General features: G+C 34.5%; 1 protein-coding gene across 6 annotated transcripts in view; it reads left to right on the top strand.

Moving 5' to 3' along the window:
• The window catches only part of CBLB (Cbl proto-oncogene B), a 216,725-nt gene that overhangs the window by 178,755 nt on the left and 11,901 nt on the right, over positions 1-26,069 (top strand). For all 6 annotated transcript variants that reach the window (XM_082393088.1, XM_082393084.1, XM_082393085.1 and 3 more), the window contains 4 exons: positions 2,946-3,043; positions 3,159-3,290; positions 5,861-6,001; positions 13,883-14,002. In XM_082393088.1, the coding sequence (XP_082249214.1) occupies positions 2,946-3,043; positions 3,159-3,290; positions 5,861-6,001; positions 13,883-14,002 (491 nt within the window). The remainder of the gene's footprint in view (positions 1-2,945; positions 3,044-3,158; positions 3,291-5,860; positions 6,002-13,882; positions 14,003-26,069) is intronic.

The following is a 26,069-nucleotide window of genomic DNA, read 5'->3' as shown; positions in this document are numbered from 1 at the left end:
CTCCTCTACCTATAATACTATTTTTCTCCATGACCTTTCAGAGAAAATGAAAAGATGTAGATTTCTATTAATTAGGAAGTCCTTTGACTAAATTAGTTGACTAGTAAGTCTAATGGAATAATTTGTTGCCTCTCTCCCCAAAACACAAATTGTACTGTAGTAAAACTTTGCTGTAGGTTACATATAGTGGTGATTAATTCATGAATTTTCAATAAGCTATTTTCAATGCATTTTATCAGTTCTAAGCACATATCTCATGAAGAAAAATTAGTGCTTAGAAAATAAGGTATTATACTAACCTTCCTTAGAATTGTTCTTCATGAAGTAAGGACTAGTATAATCTATATTGATTTTCTTTCTTGATGTGCTACCTACTTATATTCAGATCTCGAAGAACTGAAAAAAATTATTTCCCTTAGCTATTTTTATCAGGTACTATTTTACTTTTCCTTGGATCAAACAAGAATGTGAGGAATTGTGTTCTGTTTTCTTCTTGTCAGTTGTTTATTCTCACTGTTATGGAGACATCCTTGGTCTTTGAAGCGGCAGCCCCATGGAGGTATAGGAGTTATTAAAAATGGGTGGTGTGTATTGAAATATTAGTTTGTCTTTAAGTAGAAGGACAATTCTGTGTTTATATAATTGAATTAGTAAATCATAATCTTATTTTTCTGTTTTTTTAAATCTAATTGACATATATGAAGTACTCAGTAAGTCAAATCTCAGTTTCAGACTTATTTTCTGAGCTCCAGTTTTCTTTGTCTAATTACATCCCTGGAGCTGTGCTTGGCACGTACAGAAGAGGGCTCAGCTACTGCTGGCGGCCCAGCCTTCTTGCCTTTCAGTATCTCTTTACTGACTGAGGAACAGGAGAGCTGTTTAACACTTCAGTCATCTATGTCATCTTTACTTAGTGTGCCATTTCCTTTTGAGGTCAAGTCAATCAACAGAAAGCACTTTATGAGTGGAGTGTTCCTTTCTTTTCAGATGAAAAGTCTAAAAAATGTTTTAATGCCTTTCTTCAAGTATTGTATTGCAGTACTTGGAAAAGAGAAGCAAAACTCCATTTAAACCAGAGATCTGCCTTAGTGAGTTACAAGGTTAGAATTATCAACACTATGCAGAATTATTAACCATGGTTATTAACACTTTGCTGTCCAGGGCTTCATATTTCAAAGCAAGAACCAAACGTTTCTTTGCTGATTGCTGGTCTTTAGGACATTTGTTGGTAACATTGAGAAGACAGAGAAATAACTGAGAGATAATAATTTGTTATGTTGGAAGAACCAAATTCTACTATTCTTATTAGAGAAAAAAGTTATTCCTTTACATCAAGTATAAATTTTTACAATTTTCAGTTCCCTTGGCTCTTATAAATGTGTAGTAATTTTTAAAAACTGAAATAAGATGAGCTTTTTTGGTCTCTTTGGGATCTCATTTTTTTTCATCACTGGATAAGTGAGTGGTATAATTGTAATACTTTAAATTTTAATTGTCACATCATACTCGATGAGATTTTTGGTGGCAGGCCTCCCAAATCCTGAAAATAAATTTGATTTATGACCACCATTACCATCTTTCTACAGTTACAGAGAAGTAATAAATGTTGACAATCCCTAATCTTAATTGGAGTGAATTTTCTGTCTAATTTGTTCTTGAAAGTCAATGGATGAAGTATCTTCTTAGGTCCTCTACAAAGAACTCTTTAAACTTAGACACATCCTTTCCTTCTATGTTTTTCCTCTCTTTGGAACATCAGGAGAACTAAATTGTCAGTATATGGAAAAAGTTAAACCATATTATTCATAGATTCATAAACCATATTATTCATAGATGAATAATTCCATTTCAGTAAAAATCCATCATTACTATGAAAATTCAATACATTATAACCATTTTTAAATGAACCATCTCTGGCCCCTTAAAGAGATGTGGCCACGAGAGAGAATGGAAATGCATTTCAGATGAAGCACTTTGCAATAACTATTCAAATGTCCAATATCTCCTCCATTTTGTATGTACTTTTACTTTGCCCCAAGAATTCAGAGTAAATCAGGGGAAGGTAAAATATAAACTCTGCCTTCTATAGCTCTTTGTGAGCACAGTAACTTGGTGAGCAGATAGTCAGTTGCTACACAGCTGTATTCTGAAGACAAAATATGCTCCATGCCTTCTCTTCCTGCTGCTACCTTCCTGTGCCCCCAGATTTGTGCATTGTGTTCACAGTATGATTCGAAAGCATTAATACCAACAATAAAAATACTTTTTTTAGTATTATCCTTTTACAGACACCCAGATTAAAATATTTGTTGTGTTCCCAAGGCCTTTGCTAAAGTCATTTTTCTACAGTTGTCAGAAGTGCCAGTTTTGTTCATGGCAGTGGTGAAATTATACTCCAGACTCTAGGTCTTTGAATATGCCTATCTGAATTTTAATGGACTTTCTGAATATTTAATAATTCTCCTTCCTTGACAGGCTCTAGTTTATAATAAGGAAAGCTTAATTTACAGAAATAAAAATATACTGCTAAGTACCGTTAACCAGTAATGATGTCATTGGGACTTTTACATATTTTTTGCCTGCATATTACATTTTCTTCTTCAAAACCTTGATAAGGTAACATTGAAATCTTCCAAAATGAAATGTTAATTCCACAGGTGTGTTTAGGGTATAAGCAATTTTGTGGCCCTTGTAATTCTTAGTTTCACTTAAAAAAAGAAAAAAACCTTTGTCTTCCATGGAATATTTACTTCTGCTTTGTAAAAGTATTCAAGTATCTAGATAATATTACTTTACTTTCTCCAGAAAAGGAAATTAATTATATTTATATCCTAACTTTATTACATGAGCAGCGTTGCTAGTTCCCATCATCTCCCCACCCCCAAATGACTTTTAAATGGAAAGTAATTATCCTTATGATTTTTGTCCTTTGATTTCTGCTTTAGGTCTTGTGATAATGGTCACTGTATATTGAATGGAACACACGGTACGTCTTCAGAGATGAAGAAATCAAACATTCCTGAGTTAGGCATATATTTAAAGGGTATGTATAAGACATATTCTCTTTGTATTCTGTGTCTTAATGGTCAGAATTTAAAGGTAAAATTCCATGCCATTGTTGTACTGAAAATACATTAAGATTTTGTGTTATCCTCTAGGAGATGTTTTTGATTCAGCCTCTGATCCAGTGCCATTACCACCTGCCAGGCCTCCAACTCGGGACAATCCAAAGCATGGTTCTTCACTCAACAGGACGCCCTCTGATTATGATCTTCTCATCCCTCCATTAGGTTGAAACCTTTAAAACAATTTCAAGCAAGCCTCCCTGCCACCTCTTTCAATTAATATCTGAATTATCAGAATTCTCAGTTCAGTGCAATGTAGACTCACTAGGTTATGAATTTGTCTGAATTAGAATGGAATCTCCAGGTGATAGTGGCTCTCAGTTCCTGTGACCATTATTCCATTTAGATGACTGAAGCAGTGGTGTAAATAGCTGGCATCAGTTAGGGTTTTATCAAGTTGTCTCTTCATGTACTAAATGCAGTCTACAAAATCTTATGAGGGCATTGTCATTCCCCCAGGTGCTTGTGTTCTAGTAGATGTGGAGTATTCATCTGAGATTTTCTTTAAGTATAATTCTTAATGAATGCGCACTTACTTTTTCTTTCAATATAAAATGACCCACTTCCACTTAGCTAATTACATTATGGGAAATTATATACTTTATTGTAGAGATCTGAAAATAAATTCTGTCTTATAATCACTGCAACTAGAACACATCCAAAGAATCTCAATTTCTTTGTTTCAAATTTTACCATGAAGTACACTTAATGTGTGTGTGTGTGTACATGTGTGAAGGTACACACAGGTGTGTATTTATGTTAAAATTGGCCAGTGCAGGTGTCTGTTTATTTCATTAATTCTAGGTAGGAAGCTTCTCACCCTATTTTTAGAGGAAGACAATTAAGAAACCTTCACAAGTTAAGGCTTTACAATAATGAGTCACCATAGCATAAAATAATGTATAATGAAGGTTCATTTATAAGCTTATCTGAATCATTAGGCTACTAGAAATGAACCTCTCCATTTTTTTTCCCCAAAACACCATCAACTGGTGTTTCCAGTTAGTTATACAGTTGAATGTCTTGCTCCTGTTCTTTCTGCAGTTCAGTGCTTTACTCTCACCTACGTGGATTACAAGCACCTCCCAACTTCCTTCTTTACCTAGTCTTTTTCTCTTCCAGTTCTTCCTGTATGCTGTTTTTGACCTATTCCCCAAGTCTTTATGACTAGATCAGCACTGTCCAATAGAACTTTATGTGGTGACATAAAAGATCTATATGTGTGACTGTAGAACTGAATTTTAGTTAATTTAAATTTAAACTAAATAGCTATATGTGGATAGTTACCACCATATTGGACAATGCACATAAATGTTCCAACCTTTTTAACTCATCCTTCCTTTGGCTCTTCATGTACATCTCATATTTTATTTATGCTGTTCACTCTGCCTAGTAGACGCCATCCCTGTGTTTGATGAACAAATGTTTCTGAGGCCCTGATAGCCCAGGCCTTCCTGTTCTTGGTAACACCTTGCTGAATGCCACTTTCTGCATTCCTCTTCCCTCTTACAATGCATCTCTCTCTCCCTCTGGGACCTATTCACCTGTGAGCCTTTTGTGAACTTTTCTTAGATCTCATTGTGGAATCTAAGCTCCTCGGGGTCGAGGACTTATGATTCTGATCTTCACATTACCCATGTGCCTAGCATGGTGCCTGACATTTAGGGGCTGATTGATAAAGGATTTGAATAAATGAGATAATGTAGGAAATAGCTGAAGGTTGGAATGATAACAAAGCTCTTTCTTTCTCTCTCCTATACCTTCATATATTTTACATTAGAAAAATATTTATGATCATTAGAGAAAAAATTTTGAATACTTTTTGCAAGGCAAGCTGGATGAGTGGTGAAACCGTTTATATTTAAATATACCTTTATATTTAAGTCAATGTGTTTAAATCCATGAGAATTTTTATTACTAGAAGATGTAGGTATTTATACCCTGTTTCATTCACAAAGTATTTGTGATTGCTTACAAAAATACATACACTGCAATTTTATTTTTTAAAGAATCAAGATGAGGGAAAATATGAATAGGATAGTAAGACGTGGCAGGGGAAACACAAGTAGACATAAAAGCATACTGCAGTATTCTACAGTTACTAAAGTTGGGAACTATGCAAATATAAGTAACTAGCTTTGGGACCACCACAAGAGGTAGTTCTATTGATATATTTAACTGTTTCTCCCTAGAGATATCTGATAAGTAGAAAAAGATCATATTCCTCTACTGCAGGTGCATATTCTGTATATTCTGACAATGAAATATATGGAGCATTAGTTTAAATGAATTAAAATGCCGTGGAGCAAACTTTTAAAAGATAATCTAAACTATTTTGTGACATTAAATTTTTGTGCATAGTGTGATTTTCTAATTAGAGGCTGTGAACTCTTATTGTTACGCAAAAATTGTTTTGATGATGTGATCATGTATTATATTATAAAGGTTACAAGTGAATAATAAGCTGTTTCATAACCTGAAATACTGCTTTTTAATAGAAAGGGCTGAGAGATCGAAAAAGTCTGTATGCACACATGTGTGTTTGTGTGTCTGTGTTTCTCTCCAAACACCTCCTACAAAATAATCAGCTCCCATTAACAAAGTCAGTGAACTGCTGGGTAAACACTGCAGGTGAAGTTGCTTATAAGCAGCAAGAGAAAATCATTATTTTTGCCTGATACTGTGGTTTGATTAATGAAGTTCTGCTGTTGATACTGACCTTTCTTTCAATGCAGGTGAAGATGCTTTTGATGCCCTCCCCCCATCCCTCCCACCTCCCCCACCTCCCGCAAGGCATAGTCTCATCGAACATTCAAAACCTCCTGGCTCCAGTAGCCGACCATCCTCAGGACAGGACCTTTTCCTCCTTCCTTCAGGTAGGAGGGAAAAACCAAGCAAACCTTTTCACTGAAAGCAAAAATATTTCTAAGATGATACTGTCAAATAAGCATTAGTGATTCATTGGTTTCTAGCTCCCAAGCTGAAAAATCCCTGGGTGGGGAAAACAGCAGTTGGATAGGTTTGTCTGTTAGTTGTTTGGTTTAATGCCAAAAGGATTACAAAAATGGCAAAAGCAACAAGGAATCATAGAATTTAGAAATGGCGCTGAAGAGATTATCAGGTCCAAATAACACCTGTATGTTACAAAAGGTGAGAACCAGAAGTGCTCTGTGTTTGGGCTAAAAGTGATGGAGACAAATTTAGACTTTCTCCTAATTCTGAGTGCAATATTTTTTTCAAACAATGTGTTTAAAAATTTTTACTAAATATGCTTTAGGGTCATAATTTTATTCAAAAACGTAATATCTTGGTAAATTATATTGTAACATTAATAGATATGTTTTTCTGAAATATCTGCATTTTATTGTTTTGTTACTGTTTTTATTTTTAATGCCTCAATGTATCTACTAAAATTATTGGTCTTCAAGGAAAAATTAATACATAGCTTTTTTTTTTTTTTAAATGCTATATTTCTTTTTTTTTTAATTTTATTTATTTATTTTATTTATGGCTGTGTTGGGTCTTCGTTTCTGTGCGAGGGCTTTCTCTAGTTGTGGCAAGTGGGGGCCACTCTTCATCGCGGTGCACGGGCCTCACTACTGCGGCCTCTCTTGTTGCGGAGCACAGGCTCCAGACGCGCAGGCTCAGTAGTTGTGGCTCATGGGCCTAGTTGCTCCGCGGCATGTGGGATCTTCCGGGATCTTCCCAGACCAGGGCTCGAACCCGTGTCCCCTGCATTGGCAGGCAGATTCTCAACCACTGCGCCACCAGGGAAGCCCCAATACATAGCTTTTAAAAAAAAACTCAAGTGAGGAGTAGAAATAAAAAGACTTAATAAACCATCCCCTCCACTAGTCAGAATTATCAGGAAAAACAAATTCAGTTATGTTGAATCTGCTGATATTAATTGTTCCTGTCAGTCCTATTGGTGATACTGTGATCTGTACTCTGAAATGTCTGCCTCCTCGACTTGGTTTGGTTAAACATAGGGTAGAGATTTTCTTTTTTTAACAACTGCTTTACATTTGTGTATGAGATTAATCATGAAAGCCTTCTAAGAGTACTCACTTTGTCCTTTGGCCACCTACATGATTCTTTGAAAACTTGGAAATCTTAACCATTATCATTCACCTTTAACATTTTTCTCATTTTTTTTTTCCATTTGGTTTGATAATTTAGAAGTTTGAGGCAGTTTGTAGATATGACCCACAAAATTATAGACATATAACTTGGAATATATAGCTTCAGTTTCTAAAAGTAGTTTATTTTCAAGGAATAATTTTTCATCAGTAAATATTGAATTGTCCTCTGTGTCACCCACTCTGTGAGATGCCTCCCTGCCCTCATGGATCACATTAATTCACTGAATGCTACCAATCAAAGAGCAAGGTTCATCACCCTTCTAATCCAAGCAGAAAGCATGGATAACTATTAGGCTCTTATTCATATAGCTACATATACACACTAACATTTTGCTATCTTTTTCACTTATACTTATTCAAATCTTTGTTTTATACATGGACTTTAATTAACATGTAAAAATGACTATATACAGCAGAAACTAACACAACATTGTAAAGCAACTATACTCCAATAAATTTTTTTAAAAAAATGAATGTCTCTAAATCTTAGTAAACTTAACCTTTCCCAAGGCAAACTTCTGGATAATTTCTAGCCAGATTCCTATAAGGTACCTATCAATCACCTTTTATATATGTAATTTAAGCCCCATTAAATGAAAGTTAAACGTAGTGCCTTCTTTTAAAATTAAGCCAAGCTTTCCAGGCTTGACTTAATTCTTACACTTTTTTACACAAACACACACCTGTTTTTATCAAAAGAATTAATTGTAAAATATTTCAGTTCTTTATCATAATTTCACTGTTCATTTTGCTTTTGTAAAAATCTTCAAAAAGCTTTTTCTCAAGATGATTACTAAAAAAAATTACTTCAAAATAAAAAGGCCCCCTTTTATTAGAATGAAAGTTGAATAAACTGATTTATTTCATATGTAGCTTTGCTTGGCTGCCAGGTGGGCTCAGTAGCAGTTATCCTTAACCTGTGGTGTGAGGCCAACATGGGACCAGAGCAGGGTCATCTGAACCTGTTGACTCCCTCTTGAACTCCTTTTATGCATGGAAGTATTCTAATTCCATTCAAGTAATGCTGATATCCCTCGATAATAAATACTTCTGAGGAAAAAATGGCAACTTTTCCCCCCTTTCCAGTCTCATATAATTAACAGGACAAATTTCTAGTCTGTTGTCAGATCCTTTATGTGAGATCCAATGAGTCAACTGTTTTTATTCCATTTTAAGCCACATGTATAGACCACATCTTTTTCAAAAGAAATATTTTAATTCTTCTTAACATAATGATATCGTAGAACATGAAAGGTTCTTTCAGCTTTAAATAAGCACTTGACTGTATCATTTTGCAAAGTATTCAACACATTAGGCTGTCTAAGGAAGTGTAATAGAAAATTCACAAAAGCAGTTCTTCATCCTGAACTGAACTTCATGAAAGAATACTCTATAAACGCTAAACAAAAGTTTAACTTAATAGCTGTAGAACCAAACAAGGTAAACAACGGTGATTGCTAAATTTAAATGGACTGTATGAGCACTTTACTGCTATTATTTTCACTATAGTTTAATCTGTAAAATTTTAGTCCAGTGTAATGATAAGCCTTTTCTGGCATTATGAAGATTTGGTTTCCTTGAGGAAATCTTTATCCCTAATTAAAGACAAAGGTTGGATATCCCCATGATGTTGTATTAAATACCTACTCAAACCTACCTCTTTATTCCAGCATTCAGTGCCCTGCACACCTGAGTCGGGTCCACCTTTCCAGCCTTATAGCCCAGTGACTGCTCTGTAGTAGTGGTTTTCAAACTACGGCGTCCTGTGTTTCTGCAAAGGAGCCTTAGGACTCCTGTATGATCAAGCGGGGGAAGTGAAGCAGGGGCACGGCTCTGATGCCGCTTTTATCTGTTTTCTATTTTAGGCCTTCATGCAAGATTTCTTTTGGCAAAATAGTAATGCCCACTGCTGTACATGAGCCATCTACTCTGGACAGGCCAGTCATATCTTAACAAAACCTGAAGAGTCCTCAAAAAAAGCTTTACACTTTACTGTCTCCAAACCCAGGGCTACTGCTAGCATATATGTGCTTTTGTCCGAATTACAAAAAGGCATTTCTTTTGTGTTGGTGGGTTGAAATAGGCACCCCTCCCTCTGCTTTGTGCCAGGGCCAGTGCTCCAGGAACAAAGCCAAGGCTGTATTTAAGTCTGCTCAGTCCCATTACTGCATGTCTTTGTGCAGTGCACAAAATACACAACGTATTTGGCAGCCCTTTCTGAACCTTTTCCTCACTGTATTTCTAACCTGGAATCTCTTTTGAAGTCCTTATCCAATCTTAAAGTCACAATTCAACTCTAAAAGCCAGCCAAATTGACTTTATTAGAGATGAAGGAAGGTTTTCCACGGGATCCAGAAATGCAATTGCATAAGTAAAATACAAAGAAAACTTTTGGATCATTAGCAACAGTTATTGGAAAGGGTTTTTAGGGGTTTGGTTGACTGTGACCTTTATGAAGCACACTCATGACGTAGTTACCAGGGACTCTCTTGGCCTCTGAGTGTTGCACTCACAGAGTTCAAATCAGAGATGGAGTGAGGCAAGGTCCTCCCCCAGGCTCAGCCGGTGTGGAGACTGCTGTGTGCAGGTGTTGAAGGACTGATGGGTAGAGCCGTGGTTCTCAAACTGTGGTCTTGAGACCAGCAGCATTAACACTCCCTAGAAATTTGTTTAAAATGCCAATTCTTTAGACCTACCCAAGACTTACTAAATCAGAAACTCTGGGAGTAGGACCCAGCAATCTGTGTTTTCATAAGCCTTTGGGGGTGATTCTGATGCATGCTCAAGTTGGAGAAACCCAGGGCTAGGCTATATCTGGAGGAGTGCAGCCAGGATGGGAGAGGGAAGTAAAAACCACACCGTGTAAACTATGGTAGATTAAAGGAACTGAGGATGTTTAACCGACAGAAGAGAAGATCTTGAGTATGTATTAGAGGAGTTGCTTTCAACCACAGTATTTGTAAAAGAATCATTAGATTTCTTCCATGTCTCCTGAGACAAAGACTGACCAGTGAGAAGAATTAGGAGTGGAAATTTCATTCCTGTTAAGAAGCTTCCTGGATTATTAATACTTCTTATATCTCAGAGGGGTAGTGAGTTCTCTAACAAACACTTGAGGACTTGATCAGTGGCCAGATCACTACATATGGGGGTTTTATGAATGTGAGTTAAAGAGTGAGGAGCTTTGTTTCACCTAAATAATAGGTCTTCAAATCCTCTTCTATCAATTAGATCTAGCATTGATATTCTTTTAAAATTTTCAGAATAACTGATAAATCTTTCAGATGATGGCTTTTGGACAGCCCCAGAGGAAAGATGCCATTGTTTTAACTGTTCAGTTTTATTTGCCTCTTTTCCTATGCTTGAGTAAAAAATTGGAAGTGTTTCAGATAGTGGGGGAAAAAAAGAACTAAGAAAAAAATTCCATAATGCCTCCTCCCAGAGATAACCACTTGATAGGTTTCCTTCTTACACAGCGTAATTTTGATTGATGCGTATTTCCCCACTTCTTTTATAGTTAGCAAACCTTTTCCTCCCAGTGTTTCCTTAGTTTTTAATAATCTCTTAAAATAAGTCTTAAAATTTTTGAATTTAGCATTACCATACTGTAAATCACAGGCACTTGTACTTTGCTTTTTAGAGTAGACTAATCCCATCGTGTTTATTCATTCATTCATTTCTCAAACATGTATTACTATATAAATGGTACATTGGCTATGGTATTTTCAATTTGTATGTTTTAATCCTAAGTGTGGATATAAAATTTTACTTTAATGAATTTTTGAAGAATTTACTTTTAAAAACCTTATTGATTTTCAAATTTGGTAATTATTGTACTCTCTGTAGTAATTGTATTATATATAATATCTTTTCCCATCGAAGCAGGAATGCTTCCAACTTTATAACTTGCTACAGAAGCCCAGTTTACCCTATACCTGACCAGTAGCCAAACTTAACATGAAGCATTGTAGTGATTCAGAACTGAACTAAGTATTTTGTGCTATTTTTGGTAATATTTTTAGTGTACCTAGTGACCTTTTAGGTGCAACAGATTAATGGAGCAATATCATACTACTGTATATTTTGTACTCTATTTATGACTCAATAATGTATCCAGAATCTAATGTTTAGCCTTAAATAAATAGATGATTAGAAATAGCATAAGTATATCTAACAAACCTATAAATTTACCCCTAAGGAAATAAAAAAGTGTAATTATAAAAGACAGTCTTTTCTCTGACCTAATATTTTATCAGTGATGTTTTAGAATGAACAAGAATTGAAAGTAAATTTTATTGAATATTTAACTGTAAATCTTTGGGAAATTTCTAAATTTATGCAGAAATCACCACATTTGGTTCCTTTGGTTAGCCTTCCAAATCAAAAGACTAACAAACATTTGTTGCATGGAATTTGATTTATCTTCTTATTCCTTCCTAAAATGTTTCAGAAAAATTAATGAGGCTGAACCATTGACTTTTCAATTATTGAAAACTCAGAATCTAAGACATTTTAATCTCAAAATTAATGAAAGCAAATTAAGTAGCCTTGCTTAGGTTAAAAAAAAAATGTCTCCAGTAAACCTGGAGATAATTATTGTACTCAAATAGGGGCTTCAACTAGTCAAAATTAATATAAATAGGCATGTATTTCCTTCTCAAATAATCCAATTGTTACACATTTTTAATATCAAACTCAAATGGAAGTTAAAACAATGAAATATTTATCAGGTCTTCTTTAATAGTTACAATTTTAGGCTTATGTTAGCAATACAAATTTCACAGAATTTGAATTTATGAAAAATCTGAATCTGAGTTAATTTTGGTAGTTAAAGGTAAATATTTGTGAAGTGCAAGCTATTTACCAAGCAGTGTGCTTGGTACTGTGTTTCTATTAGGAGATATAATTCAAACACAATTGAGTAAGATAAGGTCCCTGCCCTGAAAAGAACTTACAGTACCTTTGGAGATACTGGCAGACATAAAAGAAAGTGTTATGAGAGAGGAAAACAGAGGAGCCCGAGATGGCAGTGGTGGCAGATGATAAATTATCAGTGAACCAAAGGTTGCAGAGGTAATGTTCATCTACTCAGAAAATGAATCAGTTCTATGGATTTAAACTCATATACTACTAATTTTAAACCAGGTAGGTTTATAGTCCTAATGATTTAATATAGTAGCACTGATACAATCTTTTTCTGCCACTAGCTCTGCCATTAGCTTCTGCCATTATTCTATTTTTAATAAATATAATTAAGAAGTACAATAATTTTTAATTTGTCTGCAATTCATATTTTTCACTATTTCAGATTCCCCCTCTCTGTCAAGGTGGTAAAAAAAAAAACACATTTTACTACTTATACAAACCTTAATGTTAATAATAGCATAATTTTTAATAACTGAATTTATTGTTCAGTGAGCCAACTAACAATTTTTTGCATAGGATGCCCAATGTAGTATTTTAAAAGGCACATTATATGTACAGGAGATTTCATAGACATGAATTCATTTAATCCTCACAAATCCCAAATGTCAGGTACATTTTACAGATTATGTCTGCCTAATGCTTAGACAGATTAACTGATATAATATTCTTACAGGCAAGGTTCAAAACCCATTTTTTTCTTTGACTTTACAACAGTTTCTATTCATTGTACAGGACAGACTGGGACAGAAAATTAAAATTAGAAGCAGTTTTTACCATCAACAATTTTACCATCAAATAAGAGATCTGAAAACTACAAAGTTAGTAGTGTGTATTATTTAGGAACAAATGGGAAAAGCATATTTGAGCAAGTGATGAATAAATTAGAAAATATGCAAATTAGAAAATGGTTACTATCAGTCATGAAATGTTTTCTTATTTTCAAAAATTGATCTTTGGGCTTACCTGGTGGCGCAGTGGTTGAGAATCTGCCTGCCAATGCAGGGTATACGGGTTCGAGCCCTGGTCTGGGAAGATCCCACATGCTGCGGAGCAACTGGGCCCGTGAGCCACAATTACTGAGCCTGCGCGTCTGGAGCCTGTGCTCCGCAACAAGAGAGGCCGCGATAGTGAGAGGCCCGCGCACCGCGATGAAGAGTGGCCCCCGCTTGCCGCAACTAGAGAAAGCCCTCGCACAGAAACGAAGACCCAACACAACCAAAAATAAATAAATAAAAATAAATAAATTTTTTTTTAAAAATTGATCTTTATAGAGAATTTCTAATTTTTTTCTTTAGCCAGTTAGCAGAGATAATAGTTTTTTTTTAAGGAATTCCTTTATTATTATTATTAATTAATTAATTTATTTATTTATTTATTTATTTTTGGCTGTGTTGGGTCTTCGTTTCTGTGCGAGGGCTTTCTCTAGTTGCAGCAAGTGGGGGCCACTCTTCATCGCGGTGCGCGGGCCTCTCACTATCGTGGCCTCTCTTGTTGCAGAGCACTAGCTCCAGATGCGCAGGCTCAGTAGTTGTGGCTCACGGGCCTAGTTGCTCCGCAGCATGTGGGATCCTCCCAGACCAGGGCTCGAACCCGTGTCCCCTGCATTGGCAGGCAGATTCTCAACCACTGCGCCACCAGGGAAGCCCAAGAGATAATAGTTTTAATCTGAAAATTATCTTTATTTTTAAGATCCCTTCTTTGATCCAGCAAGTGGCCAGGTTCCTTTGCCTCCTGCTAGGAGATTACCAGGTGAAAATGTCAAATCCAACAGAACATCACAGGACTATGATCAGCTTCCTTCATCTTCAGGTGAGTTGGCTAATAATAGTAATAATAATACCTTACATTTGTACAGTGCTTTTTGGAGCACCTTTTTATTCAGTGTATAATTTAATGAGCACTGCCAGCCTAAGAAAGTATTTTTATCACCTTTGCATTTGCTTATAAAGCATGTATTATGAGAAGAATGCCTACAAAATTGTCTCACAGAAAAGGAAACATTAAGCCTTAATATTAACTTTGATATGTCAGTAAAGCATGTTCTGGGATTCAGAATCTGTTCATTCTCTAACTTTTGTTTTACCTTATCATCAGATATGAGAAATGGGATTGATGTCTTTATATACCGAACTGCTGCATTCTCTTATTTCTCCATTAAAGGAAGAAATCTCTTTAGAATTAGTATTAGCACCAAACTATGCATTTTCATAGCTTATTTAGGGCTATCATGCAATGCTCTACTGCCAGTCATTAAGTAGAAGCCTGTACCATTTTAGTAAATACAAGTTGTACTCATAACCATTATTAATGGAATGCTGCTGCTTTGCTTCTTTGGGAGGTCTTCCTCGACCACCATATCTAAAATAGCTCCCCCTACTTTACACAGTCACTTTCTATCCCCTTCTTTTGCTTTATGTTTCTTCATAGCACCTTTCATTCATTTATTTGTCTATCTCATCTGCTAGAGTATTGCTTTGAATATACACACGTGGTTTGGTTCACTGCTTTATCCCCAGGTGTCCAGAAGAGTGCCTAGCACATGTTTCTTGGATGAGTGGATGGATAGAAGGGAGGAGGGAAGAGTAGCTGATATCTGTGTTATGCTGAACATACACATATTTTGAGCAATTGAAACAATATATTTGTCTCATAATTACAGACATCAGAAGTTTTTCCTATGTAGATTTTTGTCCTATATCAGTATTTTTTTCATTAACTGTATTTTGACTTTTTTTTGAAGTATAGTTGATTTACAATGATGTTTTAGTTTCAGCGGTACAGCCAAGTGATTGTTATATAACTGAATATATATATATATATAACTGAATATATATATATGTATATTTGTCTTCAGATTCTTTTCCGTTATAGGTTATTACAAGATATTGAATATAGTTCCCTGTGCTATACAGTAGGTCCTTGTTGTTTATCTATTTTATATATAGTAGTGTGTATCTGCTAATCCCAAACTCCTAATTTATCCCTCCCTGCTCCTTTCCCCTTTGGTAACTATAAGTTTGTTTTCTATGTCTGTGAGTCTGTTTCTGTTTCGTAAATAACTTTGTATCATTTTTTTAGATTCCACTTATAAGTGATAGCATATGATACTTGTCTTTGATTTACTTCACTTAGTATGATAATCTCTAGGTCCATCCATGTTGCTGCAAATGGCATTATTTCATTTGTTTTTATGGCTGAGTAATATTCCATTGTGTATATATATCACATCTTCTTTATCCATTTTTCTGTCGATGAACACCTAGGTTGCTTCCACGTCTTGGCTGTTGTAAACAGTGCTGCTATGAACACTGGGGTGCATCTGTCTTTTCGAATTAGTTTGTCTCTTCCAGATATATGCCCAGGAATGGGATTGCTGGATCATATGGTAACTCAATTTTTAGTTTTTTAAGGAACCTTCATACTATTCTCCATAATGACTGCACCAATTTACATTCCCACCAACAGTGTAGGAGAGTCCCCTTTTCTCCACACTCTCCAGCATTTATTATTTGTAGACATTTTAGTGATGGCCATTCTGACTGGTGTGAGGTGATACCACATTGTAGTTTTCATTTGCATTTCTCTAATAATTAGCAGTGTTGAGCATCTTTCCATGTGCCTCTTGTCCATCTGTATATCATCTTTGGAGAAATGTCTATTTAGGTCTTCTGCCCATTTTTTGATTGGGTTTTTTTTTTTTTGATATTGAGCTGTATGAGTTGTTTGTATATTTTGGAGTTTAATCCCTTTTTGGTCACATCATTTGCGAAGATTTTTCTCCCCTTCCGTAGGTTGTCTTTTTGTTTTGTTTATAATTTCCTGTGCTGTGCAGAATCTTTTAAGTTTAATTAGGTCCCATTTGGACTTCCCTGGTGGTCCAGTGATTAAGACTCTGTGCTTCCACTGCAGGAGGCATGGTTCGATCCATGGTTGGGGAAGTTCCAAATGCCATATGGTGCAGCCAAAAAAAAAAAAAAACCACAGGAATTAGGTCCCATTTGGTTTTTTGCTCTTATATCCATTACTCTAGGAGATGGATCCAAAAAATATTGCTGTGGTTTATGTCAAAGAGTGTTCTGCCTAGGTTTTCCTCTAGGAGTTTTATAGTATCTGATCTTCCATTTACGTTTTTAAATCCATTTTGAGTTTATTTTTGTATATGGTGTTAGAGAATGTTCTAATTTCATTCTTTTACATATAGCTTTCCAGTTTTCCCAGCACCACTTATTGAAGAGATTGTCTTTTCTCCATCGTATATTCTTGCCTCCTTTGTTATATTGGGTTGGCCAAAAAGTTTGTTCAGGTTTTTCCATAACATCTTACAGAAAAATCCGAACGAACTTTTTGGCCAACCCAATATATTAATTGACCGTAAGTGTGTGGGTTTATTTCTGGGCTTTCTATCCTGTTCATTGATGTATGTGTCTATTTTTGTGCCAGTACCATACTGTTTTGATTACTGTAGCTTTGTAGTACAGTCTGAAGTCAGGGAGCATGATTCCTCCAGCTCCGTTCTTCTTTCTCTGTTTTGACTATTCAAGGTTTTTTGTGTTTCAATACAAATTTTAAAATTATTTGTTCTGTGAAAAATGCCATTGGTAATTTGATAGGGATTGCATTGAATCTGTAGATTGCCTTGGGTAGTATGGTCATTTTAACAATATTGATTCTTCCAATCAAGAACACGGTTTCCATTTGTTAGTGTCATCTTCAGTTTCCTTCATCAGTGTCTTATAATTTTCAGAGTACAGGTCTTTTGCCTCCTTAGGCAGGTTTATTCCTAGGTATTGTATTCTTTTTGATGCGATGGTAAATGGGATTGTTTCCTCAATTTCTCTGATATTTCATTGTTAATGTATAGAAATGAGACAGATTTCTGTATATTCATTTTGTATCCTGCAACTTTACAGAATTCATTGATGAGCTCTAGTAGTTTTCTGGTGGCATCTTTAGGATTTTCTGTGTATAGTATCAAGTCGTCTGCAAACAGTGACAGTTTTACTTCTTCCTTTCCAATCTGGATTCTTTTTATTTTTTTCTTCTCTGATTGCCGTGGCTAGGACTTCCAAAACTATGTTGAATAAAAGTGGCGAGAGTGGCATCCTTGTCTTGTTCCTGATCTTAGAGAGAATGCTTTCAACTCTTCATCATTGAGTATGATGTTAGTTGTGGGTTTGCCCTATATGGTCTTCACTGTGTTTAGGTTATGTTCCCTATATGCCCACTTTCTGGACAGTTTTTATCATAAATGATGTTGAATTTTATCAAAAGCTTTTTTGCATCTATTAAGATGATCATATGGTTTTTAGTCTTCAATTTAATATGGTGTATCACATTGATTGATTTATGGATGTTGAAAAATCCTTGCAACCCTGGGATAAATCCCACTTGATCATGGTGTATGATCCTTTTTATGTATTGCTGGATTTGGTTTGCTTTTAAGCTCAAACCTCAGTTCACAGATTTGTTAATAGTGAGAGCTGTCCATTCTGTAACTTCCGAATCAAGATAATTATTTAGCTGCTTTGAGAATTATCAACACAGCAGTTCTGTACTTGATGACATGCATGGGAGATGCAAAAATCCCTCTGTAGTTTTTTAAGTTTTTACATTTGAATATAACTCAGAAAAACAGAAAATATTATTAACCATTTCAAATTTTGGTCTGTGCTGTTTTTACCAATTTACTTCTAGTCATTCCAATATTTCAGATATATCCATGGGTACCCACTGAAACACTGTATTTCCATTTGAAAGGGTAGATTTCCAGAATGATGAAAAAATGTGAAAGTCAAGAAGAAGGAGAGACAGTATCTGACAATATATATAGGAGAAGGAAGCAAATCCCTTAAGGAAATAATGTTAAAATACAACTTTGAGAAGAGTGCCATGACTGATTTAAAATAACATATTCAGTACTACCAGCTCTGGATTAACAGAAACATATACTCAAGTTATGAGAAGAGTTGTGGCCTAAATGCTCTATTTTCACAGCTTCTTTACAGTTTGCACCATAACATGCAGGTATGGTTGAGCCCAGAGGAACATCATTCACATATATGATTTCAACTGGTAGGAATTCCAGTTAGCATTACACTAGAAATTTCAAGGAAGAACTTTAAGTCACAAACCCTGTTGAAACATCCCCAAATAGGCATTTACCAGAAGCCTGAACTGGCTTTACCTGAGTGATAAAATAGTCTTGATTATTACTCTGAGGGCCTCAGCTAGCTGTAACATCAACTATTTCAGCCTACTCCCTGAACTCTCTTTACAAACACAGTCAAACCACAGAAAATAAGATACTTTTTTCCAACAAGATATTTGCTCACATGCTGCTTCACAGGGCTACCAAGCTGTCCACTAGTTTATTACACACCAGGAGAGGGACTCAGCTTGCCTTCTGGATTAGATCTTTCCATCAGAAACTTAAGACTATGCAGTGTGCCTTTGGGATACTAATAGTGCTTATTTTGCAGTAGCGTTTTTATTGATATCAAGGCCTTTTTAAGACGATCGTTGAGGATTCTGGTATAATTGCCGCATCTTATAAATTCCATTTCTCCTATTTTTATGGTGATGTAAATAACTGATGGTGACTTACTTATGTATATAAGCTTTCTATGAAAAGAATATTTCTAACTCAAAAATTTTAATTGATTTGAAAATATTTTCCTTTTTCTAAAGAGGATGTGTGCATGTAAATGTATGTCTACATATACAAAGAGCCTTCCAAATGTTTTATTTCTCCCCCCATAAAAGTTTATAATTTTCTGAAGTAAGTTTGTAGATGTAACAATATTTAATGATATGAATATGTCATAATGATAATCAGAATAAGTGGATTTTACCGGCTTGTGTTAAACTTGCATATACCTTAAATGGGCCAAATGTTTTTGCTAATAGTCTGCTTATTTCTTCACATAGGGTTCATGTCTATACTAGCTATGCATGAGTTTTTAGACATTTTTAAGTTTACTTTTCTCTTGTGGTAAGATATCATGTGCTACAGTTTGAATACCATTCTTTAAAAACCCAGGGAATCCAACTTACTTATATTAGAATACAAAGTTATAGTGATGATGTTGTGCTCATGCTGATGAAGTGCAGCTGAGCTCTTGAGATTTTTTTTTTTAACATTCTTAGTATTTAAAAGGATGTTCAAGGTAATACTTAAAAATAACACTAGAATTTCAGAATATGACTTGTATTAAATGTGTTTGTAACTGGTAACAGATATTATTGCCAAGTATACCTACAAAATAAAGGAGGTCTCATAAAAGGAATTAATTCCAATACTACTTTTCCTTTACTAGCTTAAAGGAAAAGTGACCAGATGTTGAATGAATTTTATATTAAGACCTCAACTGGAAATCACGGCTTCATTTCACATAAGAGTTGGAACTGTGTATTGTTATAAGTGATGTTTTAAGATAAACTGTGTTTTTAAGATTTTGTTTTGTGTTTCAACAAAGGAAATTGCAGCGTTACAGAGTTTTACCATAGTTCAACTACCTAAAATGTTTTTCCTTACATACAGCTTCAGTTTTAAAACCACTGAACATGGGGTCATTTTTCTTACAAATCTAATACTAATGTAGTTCTCTTATAACCATTTTCTGGATGTATTAAAAAAGTTATGTTATAACCTTGGCCCTAACAATCATAATTACCTACCTTAGTGTATATAAAGATATTTTATTTGTAATTTAGTGAAAACTGTGTATTAAAACATGTCCTTCTAAAATTCAATAGTATAAAAACATGTCTTTCTAAAATTAAATAGTATATCTGTAGTGGAAGCAATTCAAAGTTACATAAATGAGTTCCAGAAATAATTGCTCCAACAACTTACAGGAGAGTAACAAAGTCATAATGATGATGTGTTTGAGATTTCTTTTATGCCTTGATAAGTTAATTTATATTTTTTCTTTTAATTCTCAAATATTGTTACACTTGAAAAAATCTGTAGTCTAAGAGTCTTGATGTCCATCCCAAGTATCGTCAATGAATTACTAAATAATTTTGGAGATTATGTCTCAGATTGTATGTAGTAATCATTTTTAAAATTTGTTAAGCACTTACTACAGGACAAATGTTATGCTAAGTATTTTAAATACAGATAACAGAGATAATTTAATACATAACATATATTATTATATTTATAGTTGCACATGTAAAATATATTTTATATAATAGTTTCTATATTGTATTTTAATGTTTTGAGTAGTTTAAATGTAAATTTACTGTAAGATACAGGTCTAGTAAAAAATTTTTTTTACTTTTTATTTTATATTGGAGTATAGTTGATTAACAATGTTGTGTTAGTTTCAGGTGTACAGCAAAGTGATTCAGTTATACATATACATGTATCTATTCTTTTTCAAATTCTTTTCCCATTTAGGTTATTACAGAGTATTGAGCAGAGTTCCCTGTGCTATACAGTAGGTCTTTGTTGATTATCTATTTTAAATATAGCAGAGTGTACATGTCAATCCCAAACTCCCAATCTATCCCTCTCCCCCAACCCTTCCCCTCTGATAACCATAAGTTTTTTCTCTCTGAGTCTGTTTCTGTTTTGTAAATAAGTTCATTTGTATCATTTTTTTTTAGATTCCACATATAAGTGATAGCATATGATATTTGTCTTTCTCTGACTTACTTCAGTTAGTATGGTAATCTCCAGGTCCATCCATGTTGCTGCAAATGGCATTATTTCATTCCTTTTCTATGACTGAGTAATATTCCATTGTATATATGTACCACATCTTATTTATCCATTCTTCTGTCGATGGACATGTAGGTTGCTTCCATGTCTGGCTATTTTTAACAGTGCTGCAAGGAATACTGGGGTGCATATATTGTTTCGGATCATGTTCTTCTCTGGATATATGCCCAGGAGTGGGATTGCAGGGTCATATGGTAGCTCTATTTTTAACTTTTTAAGGAACCTCCATACTGTTCTCCATAGTGGCTGTAACCATTCACGTTCCCACCAACAGTGTAGGAGGGTTCCCTTTTCTCCACACTCTCTCCAGCATTTATTGTTTGTATACTTTTTCATGATGGCCGTTCTGACTGGTGTGAGGTGATATCTCATTGTAGTTTTGATTTGATTTGCATTTCTCTAATAATGAGTGATGTTGAGCAGCTTTTCATGTGCCTCTGGGCATCTGTATGTTTTCTTTGGAGAAATGTCTATTTAGGTCTTCTGCCCATTTTTGGATTGGGTTGTTTTTTGGATATTGAGCTGCATGAGCTCTTTGTAAATTTTGGAGATTAATCCCTTGTCAATCACATTGTTTGCAAGTATTTTTCTCCCATTCTGTGAGTTGTCTTTTCATTTAGTTTATGTTTTCCTTTGCTGTGCAAAAGCTTTTAAGTTTCATTAGGTCCCATTTGTTTATTTTTGTTTTTATTGCCATTTCTCTAGGAGGTGGGTCAAAAAGGATCTTGCTGTGATTTGTCATAGAGGAAAACATAGGCAGAACACTCTAAGAGTTTTATACTGTCTAGCCTTACATTTAGGTCTTTAATCCATTTTGAGTTTATTTTTGTGTATGATGTGTTTATTTTGTGTGTTAGGGAGTGTTCTAATTAATTTCATTCTTTTACATGTAGCTGTCCAGTTTTCCCAGCACCACTTATTGAAGAGGCTGTCTTTTCTCCATTGTATATTCTTGCCTCCTTTATCAAAAATAAGGTGACCATATGTGTGTGGGTTTATATCTGGGCTTTCTATCCTGTTCCATTGATCTAATTTGTTTTTGTGCCAGTACCATACTGTCTTGATTATTGTAGCTTTGTAGTATTGTAGCTTTGTAGTATAGTCTGAAGTCAGGGAGCCTGATTCCTCCAGCTCTGTTCTTCTTTCCCAAGATTGCTTTGGCTTTTTGGGGTCTTTTGTGTCTCCATACAAATTTTAAGATTTTTTTTTTTGTTCTAGTTGTGTGAAAAATGCCATTGGTAATTTGATAGGGATTGCATTGAATCTGTAGATTGCCTTGGGTAGTATGGTCATTTTGACAATATTGATTCTTCCAATATTTTTTTCTTATACTTGAAAATATCTGTAGTCTAAGAGTCTTGCTGTCCATCCCAAGTATCATCATTGAATTACTAAATAATTTGAGATTATGTCTCAGATTTTAAAAAATATTACATACAGTTTTAAATATAGATAACAGATAATGTAATACCTAAAATTATTATATAGTTGCACATATAAAACATTTTATATAATAGTTTATATATTGTATATTAATGTTGAGTAGTTTATATAATACAATGTAATATGTTTGTTATGTTATATATAAAATATAAATGTAAATTTACTATACAATACAGATCTAGTCATAATTTTATTTCCCACAACCCCTCTGAAATAGGTATTATTAATGTCAATTTATAGAAGTAAGTGAGACACAACAAAGTTTAGTAATTTACCCAAGGTCTCACAGCTAGTAAATGATTGATTGATGATAGGATTTGAATCAGTAAGCTGTGCACCCATTTATGTTGTTGTTATCCCACCAGTAGTCAGGCCAAAAATTAGGTTTAAAAACTTAACTCACACATTCATACAACAATGATTGCTAAGCTGAGTTTGGAGATAGCCAATCATAAAATCAAGACAGTAGCAAAGGAATAGTAGTGATAGAAGAGGGTACTAAGAATTCTAAAATTGTAGTAGAGATTTCAAAACCTGGATTGTGATCATTTTTCACATGACTTTAGGAAGCCACTCACTATGTACTTTCTGTACTTTTTATACCAGCAAAATCAATCTCTGTCTTAGATTCTTGAGCAGCTCAGACCTCTAAAACCAACAGATGGGATCTGAGGCTTTTTTTAAAATTATGAAAGTGGTACATGCACATTAGAGAATAAAGTAGAATTTAAAAAAAACAACAACAAGAAAAGTCACCTAGAACCCCGTCATCAGTAAGGAACATTATTGCCATTTTGGAGCCCTCTTTCTAATGATGATTTGTCCATGCACATGTTCACACAGTGGAGATCATACTCCACAGTACAACATAGTATCATAAGTTTCTTACCACATCATTAAATTTTTTTTAACGTCACTTTAAATTATTGTATGATAGTCCATTTTTAAATGCTATCAAGCTATTGCTTCTCAAATCTTTCTCCCCACCAAAGAGCTAACTCCGAATGACATGGGGACTAGGGATTTAACTAAAAGTGGACAATCGCATGCAGGAAATTGCTTCAAAGTCTGTGTCATTTCAATAATTTATAGAAAGTTTGCATTTTACTTGGTATATCTGCATTTATTTTCATATTTAAAAATATTAACTCTCTCATATCCTTGAGTAAAATTAGTGCTCCAGGAAGATGTACTGTTTATAGCCTATGGCTCCACACCTTCTTGCACTTATTTGGATGTTGTTGCCCTTGCTCATAGGAGTTCAAAAATACCATGAGCACAGACAGCAGCACCAGAATAAAACATGTCCTGCCAATCACATTTCTAAGGATGACATGTATTCAGGTACAGAAATCCCCATAGCATTGGTAAAATTCATAGTCATTCCAGTGTACTCCAAAACTACAACATAGCAGCTTTGGGAGAGCTCTGGGAGAGGGTCATCTGCTGTTTCATTGCTCCTTTGCATCATCTACACATTCCAAAGTGAATAAGGACCTGGTATCTCCTCTTTTAGACATTGTGAGAAAGAAGTGGAGACAGTGAAGGCTGTCCATGAGTTTTAAGAAGAGTTGTCTAGAAAGAGGGACTGGCTTTAAGTGCTTTGCTGTAATGACCGGCATGAAAATTGCCTTTTTTTTTTTTTTTAATGGCTTTTACTATTAGTTCAGGTTGTAACAGATCTTTCTTATTAATATCTTGCTTAAAAGTTTCATATAGAACTAGGCACTCACTACAAATTCCAGGTTTTTGTCCTCTTCCACATTTGAATTCCTATTAATTTATAGTAACTGCTGTTCTCTAGCATTGTAGTATAGTGGTTATCATTACAGATGTGAATTCATTGTCCTTTCTTTTTAAAGTTCTCCTCAGCACACATACCGAGCATTAAATTAATTAATTCCGTACTACCTGACTGAGAAGGGATAAGTAATGCCTCTAAAAATGGAGACACAAAAGTAGATTTGGAGAGTGAGAATTATGAAAGTAAACTGCTTACCTCAAAGTCACTCAAAATCTTAGTGGCCAAACTGAGATGCATCTAACCGACCTCGGTGCTCCTCACCGCCATCCTCAGCTTGAAAAGTTGTAGCTGTCGGTTACCTGGTGCAGAGCTACACTATCCAGTTAAAACAAACAAAATATTAAAACATTCCAAATTGAATAAATATTCAGCAATAAATAGAAATGTATATAACAGGTGGCAAAAAGTTGCAACAAAGCTTCATGTTACTTCCATTTGTGGGCTCTAATACATGATACAGTTCAACTCTGGGCATTTGTAAGATTCCAAAGTGATGTCAGCACTGTTTTGGGGAAACAGATTTTGAGTTAGGGCAATGAGGACTAGGATTAAATGAGTTGGGATATATGAGTTTTGTATTTAAAAGGAAAAAAAAAATCTATCTTTTGGAAAAATTAATCTTTGCTTCAAAGTTTTTTCTTTTTTTACTGAAAATATCTTCAAAATCTATTGTGATTCCTTCCAGAGATGGTTTGAATCATTTCCTCTAGTTGGTATTTCAAACAGATCAGAGATACCTTCACTCCTCTAGCTAGATAGTTTTGATTTAATCATTTTGTGTGTGTGTGTGTGTGTGTGTGTTTTCCCTAACATTTGGTTTAACCTAACTTAGCCTTCCTGAATTATGTTTAGTACTTATTTTTTTTCAAGAAAAGAATAGCTTTGTCAAATAAAATTGATCATCCTCAAATTGCATTGCATTTGGCCAGTATTAATTATACCAGCCTCACAGAGTGGATAGATTTCTTGGGGGGTTTTCCTGGTGATAAGTGCCATCTACCAAGATCAAAGACACATGTTTATTACATCTAGAAGTTCTAAATCTTAAGACTTAATTTCCAATTATACCATTAGATGGGTCTCTCACTGCCATAGCATCTTTCCCAGTTTAGTAGTATTCATAGCTGTACTTTTCAGAGATGCTTGATATTCATGTGCCCTTCTCAGTATTTAGACAGAAACAAAATAACAATATTAGAAAAATTCTTCAAAAATTACCAGTAGAATACAAGGAATTTAAACTTGTGTTTAATTCTAGATACTTTTCTCACCTAAAAGTAAGTCAGAACAGACAATATTTCAATGTATAAATTCTGTGGTAACTGATTAAAGGAAAGCTTGCTAGAATCTCTAATAGTTTTTGGAAGTAATTAGAAGCAAAGCATAATTTATTGTCCCTCTCTGCATGGCATAATGGAAATACTTAATAGAAAAATAAATGAAACCTCAAAACAGTAAGAAATGCAATTTACTAGACCATAATAATTTGAGATAGTTAGTTACAGATATACAAAACAGTATAGACTTTAGCAAGAACCGGAAACTGTGTGTTCTTATGTACAACCAGAGTAAGCTTTATCTACAGCTATAATATTTTTTTCAAACTAGATATCATTCTGTAAGAAAGGAACAATTAAAAATAAGACTATCATCCAATTTTGTGTAGAACTAAATATTTTCATCCTGGAGACTTTTGTGTATGTTATATTGATATTGCTAGAATTGCAAACAGGATGATTTTTTTTTACAAGTTACCTTCTCAGAGAAAAATATACTTATGAGAAAAATATGAAATAATGTATCAGATAATTCTTTATGATTTAAATTTGATTATTATTGAAAGTATCAGCTTATAATATTTCCATAGGCCATCAGGAAAGTTGGCAAGGGAGCAGAGACTA

The sequence above is a fragment of the Balaenoptera borealis genome (assembly GCF_965194805.1).
Source record: "Balaenoptera borealis genome assembly, chromosome: 5".
In the NCBI taxonomy this organism is placed as follows: Eukaryota; Metazoa; Chordata; class Mammalia; order Artiodactyla; family Balaenopteridae; genus Balaenoptera; species Balaenoptera borealis.
This window is presented reverse-complemented; position numbering and strand designations above follow the sequence as displayed.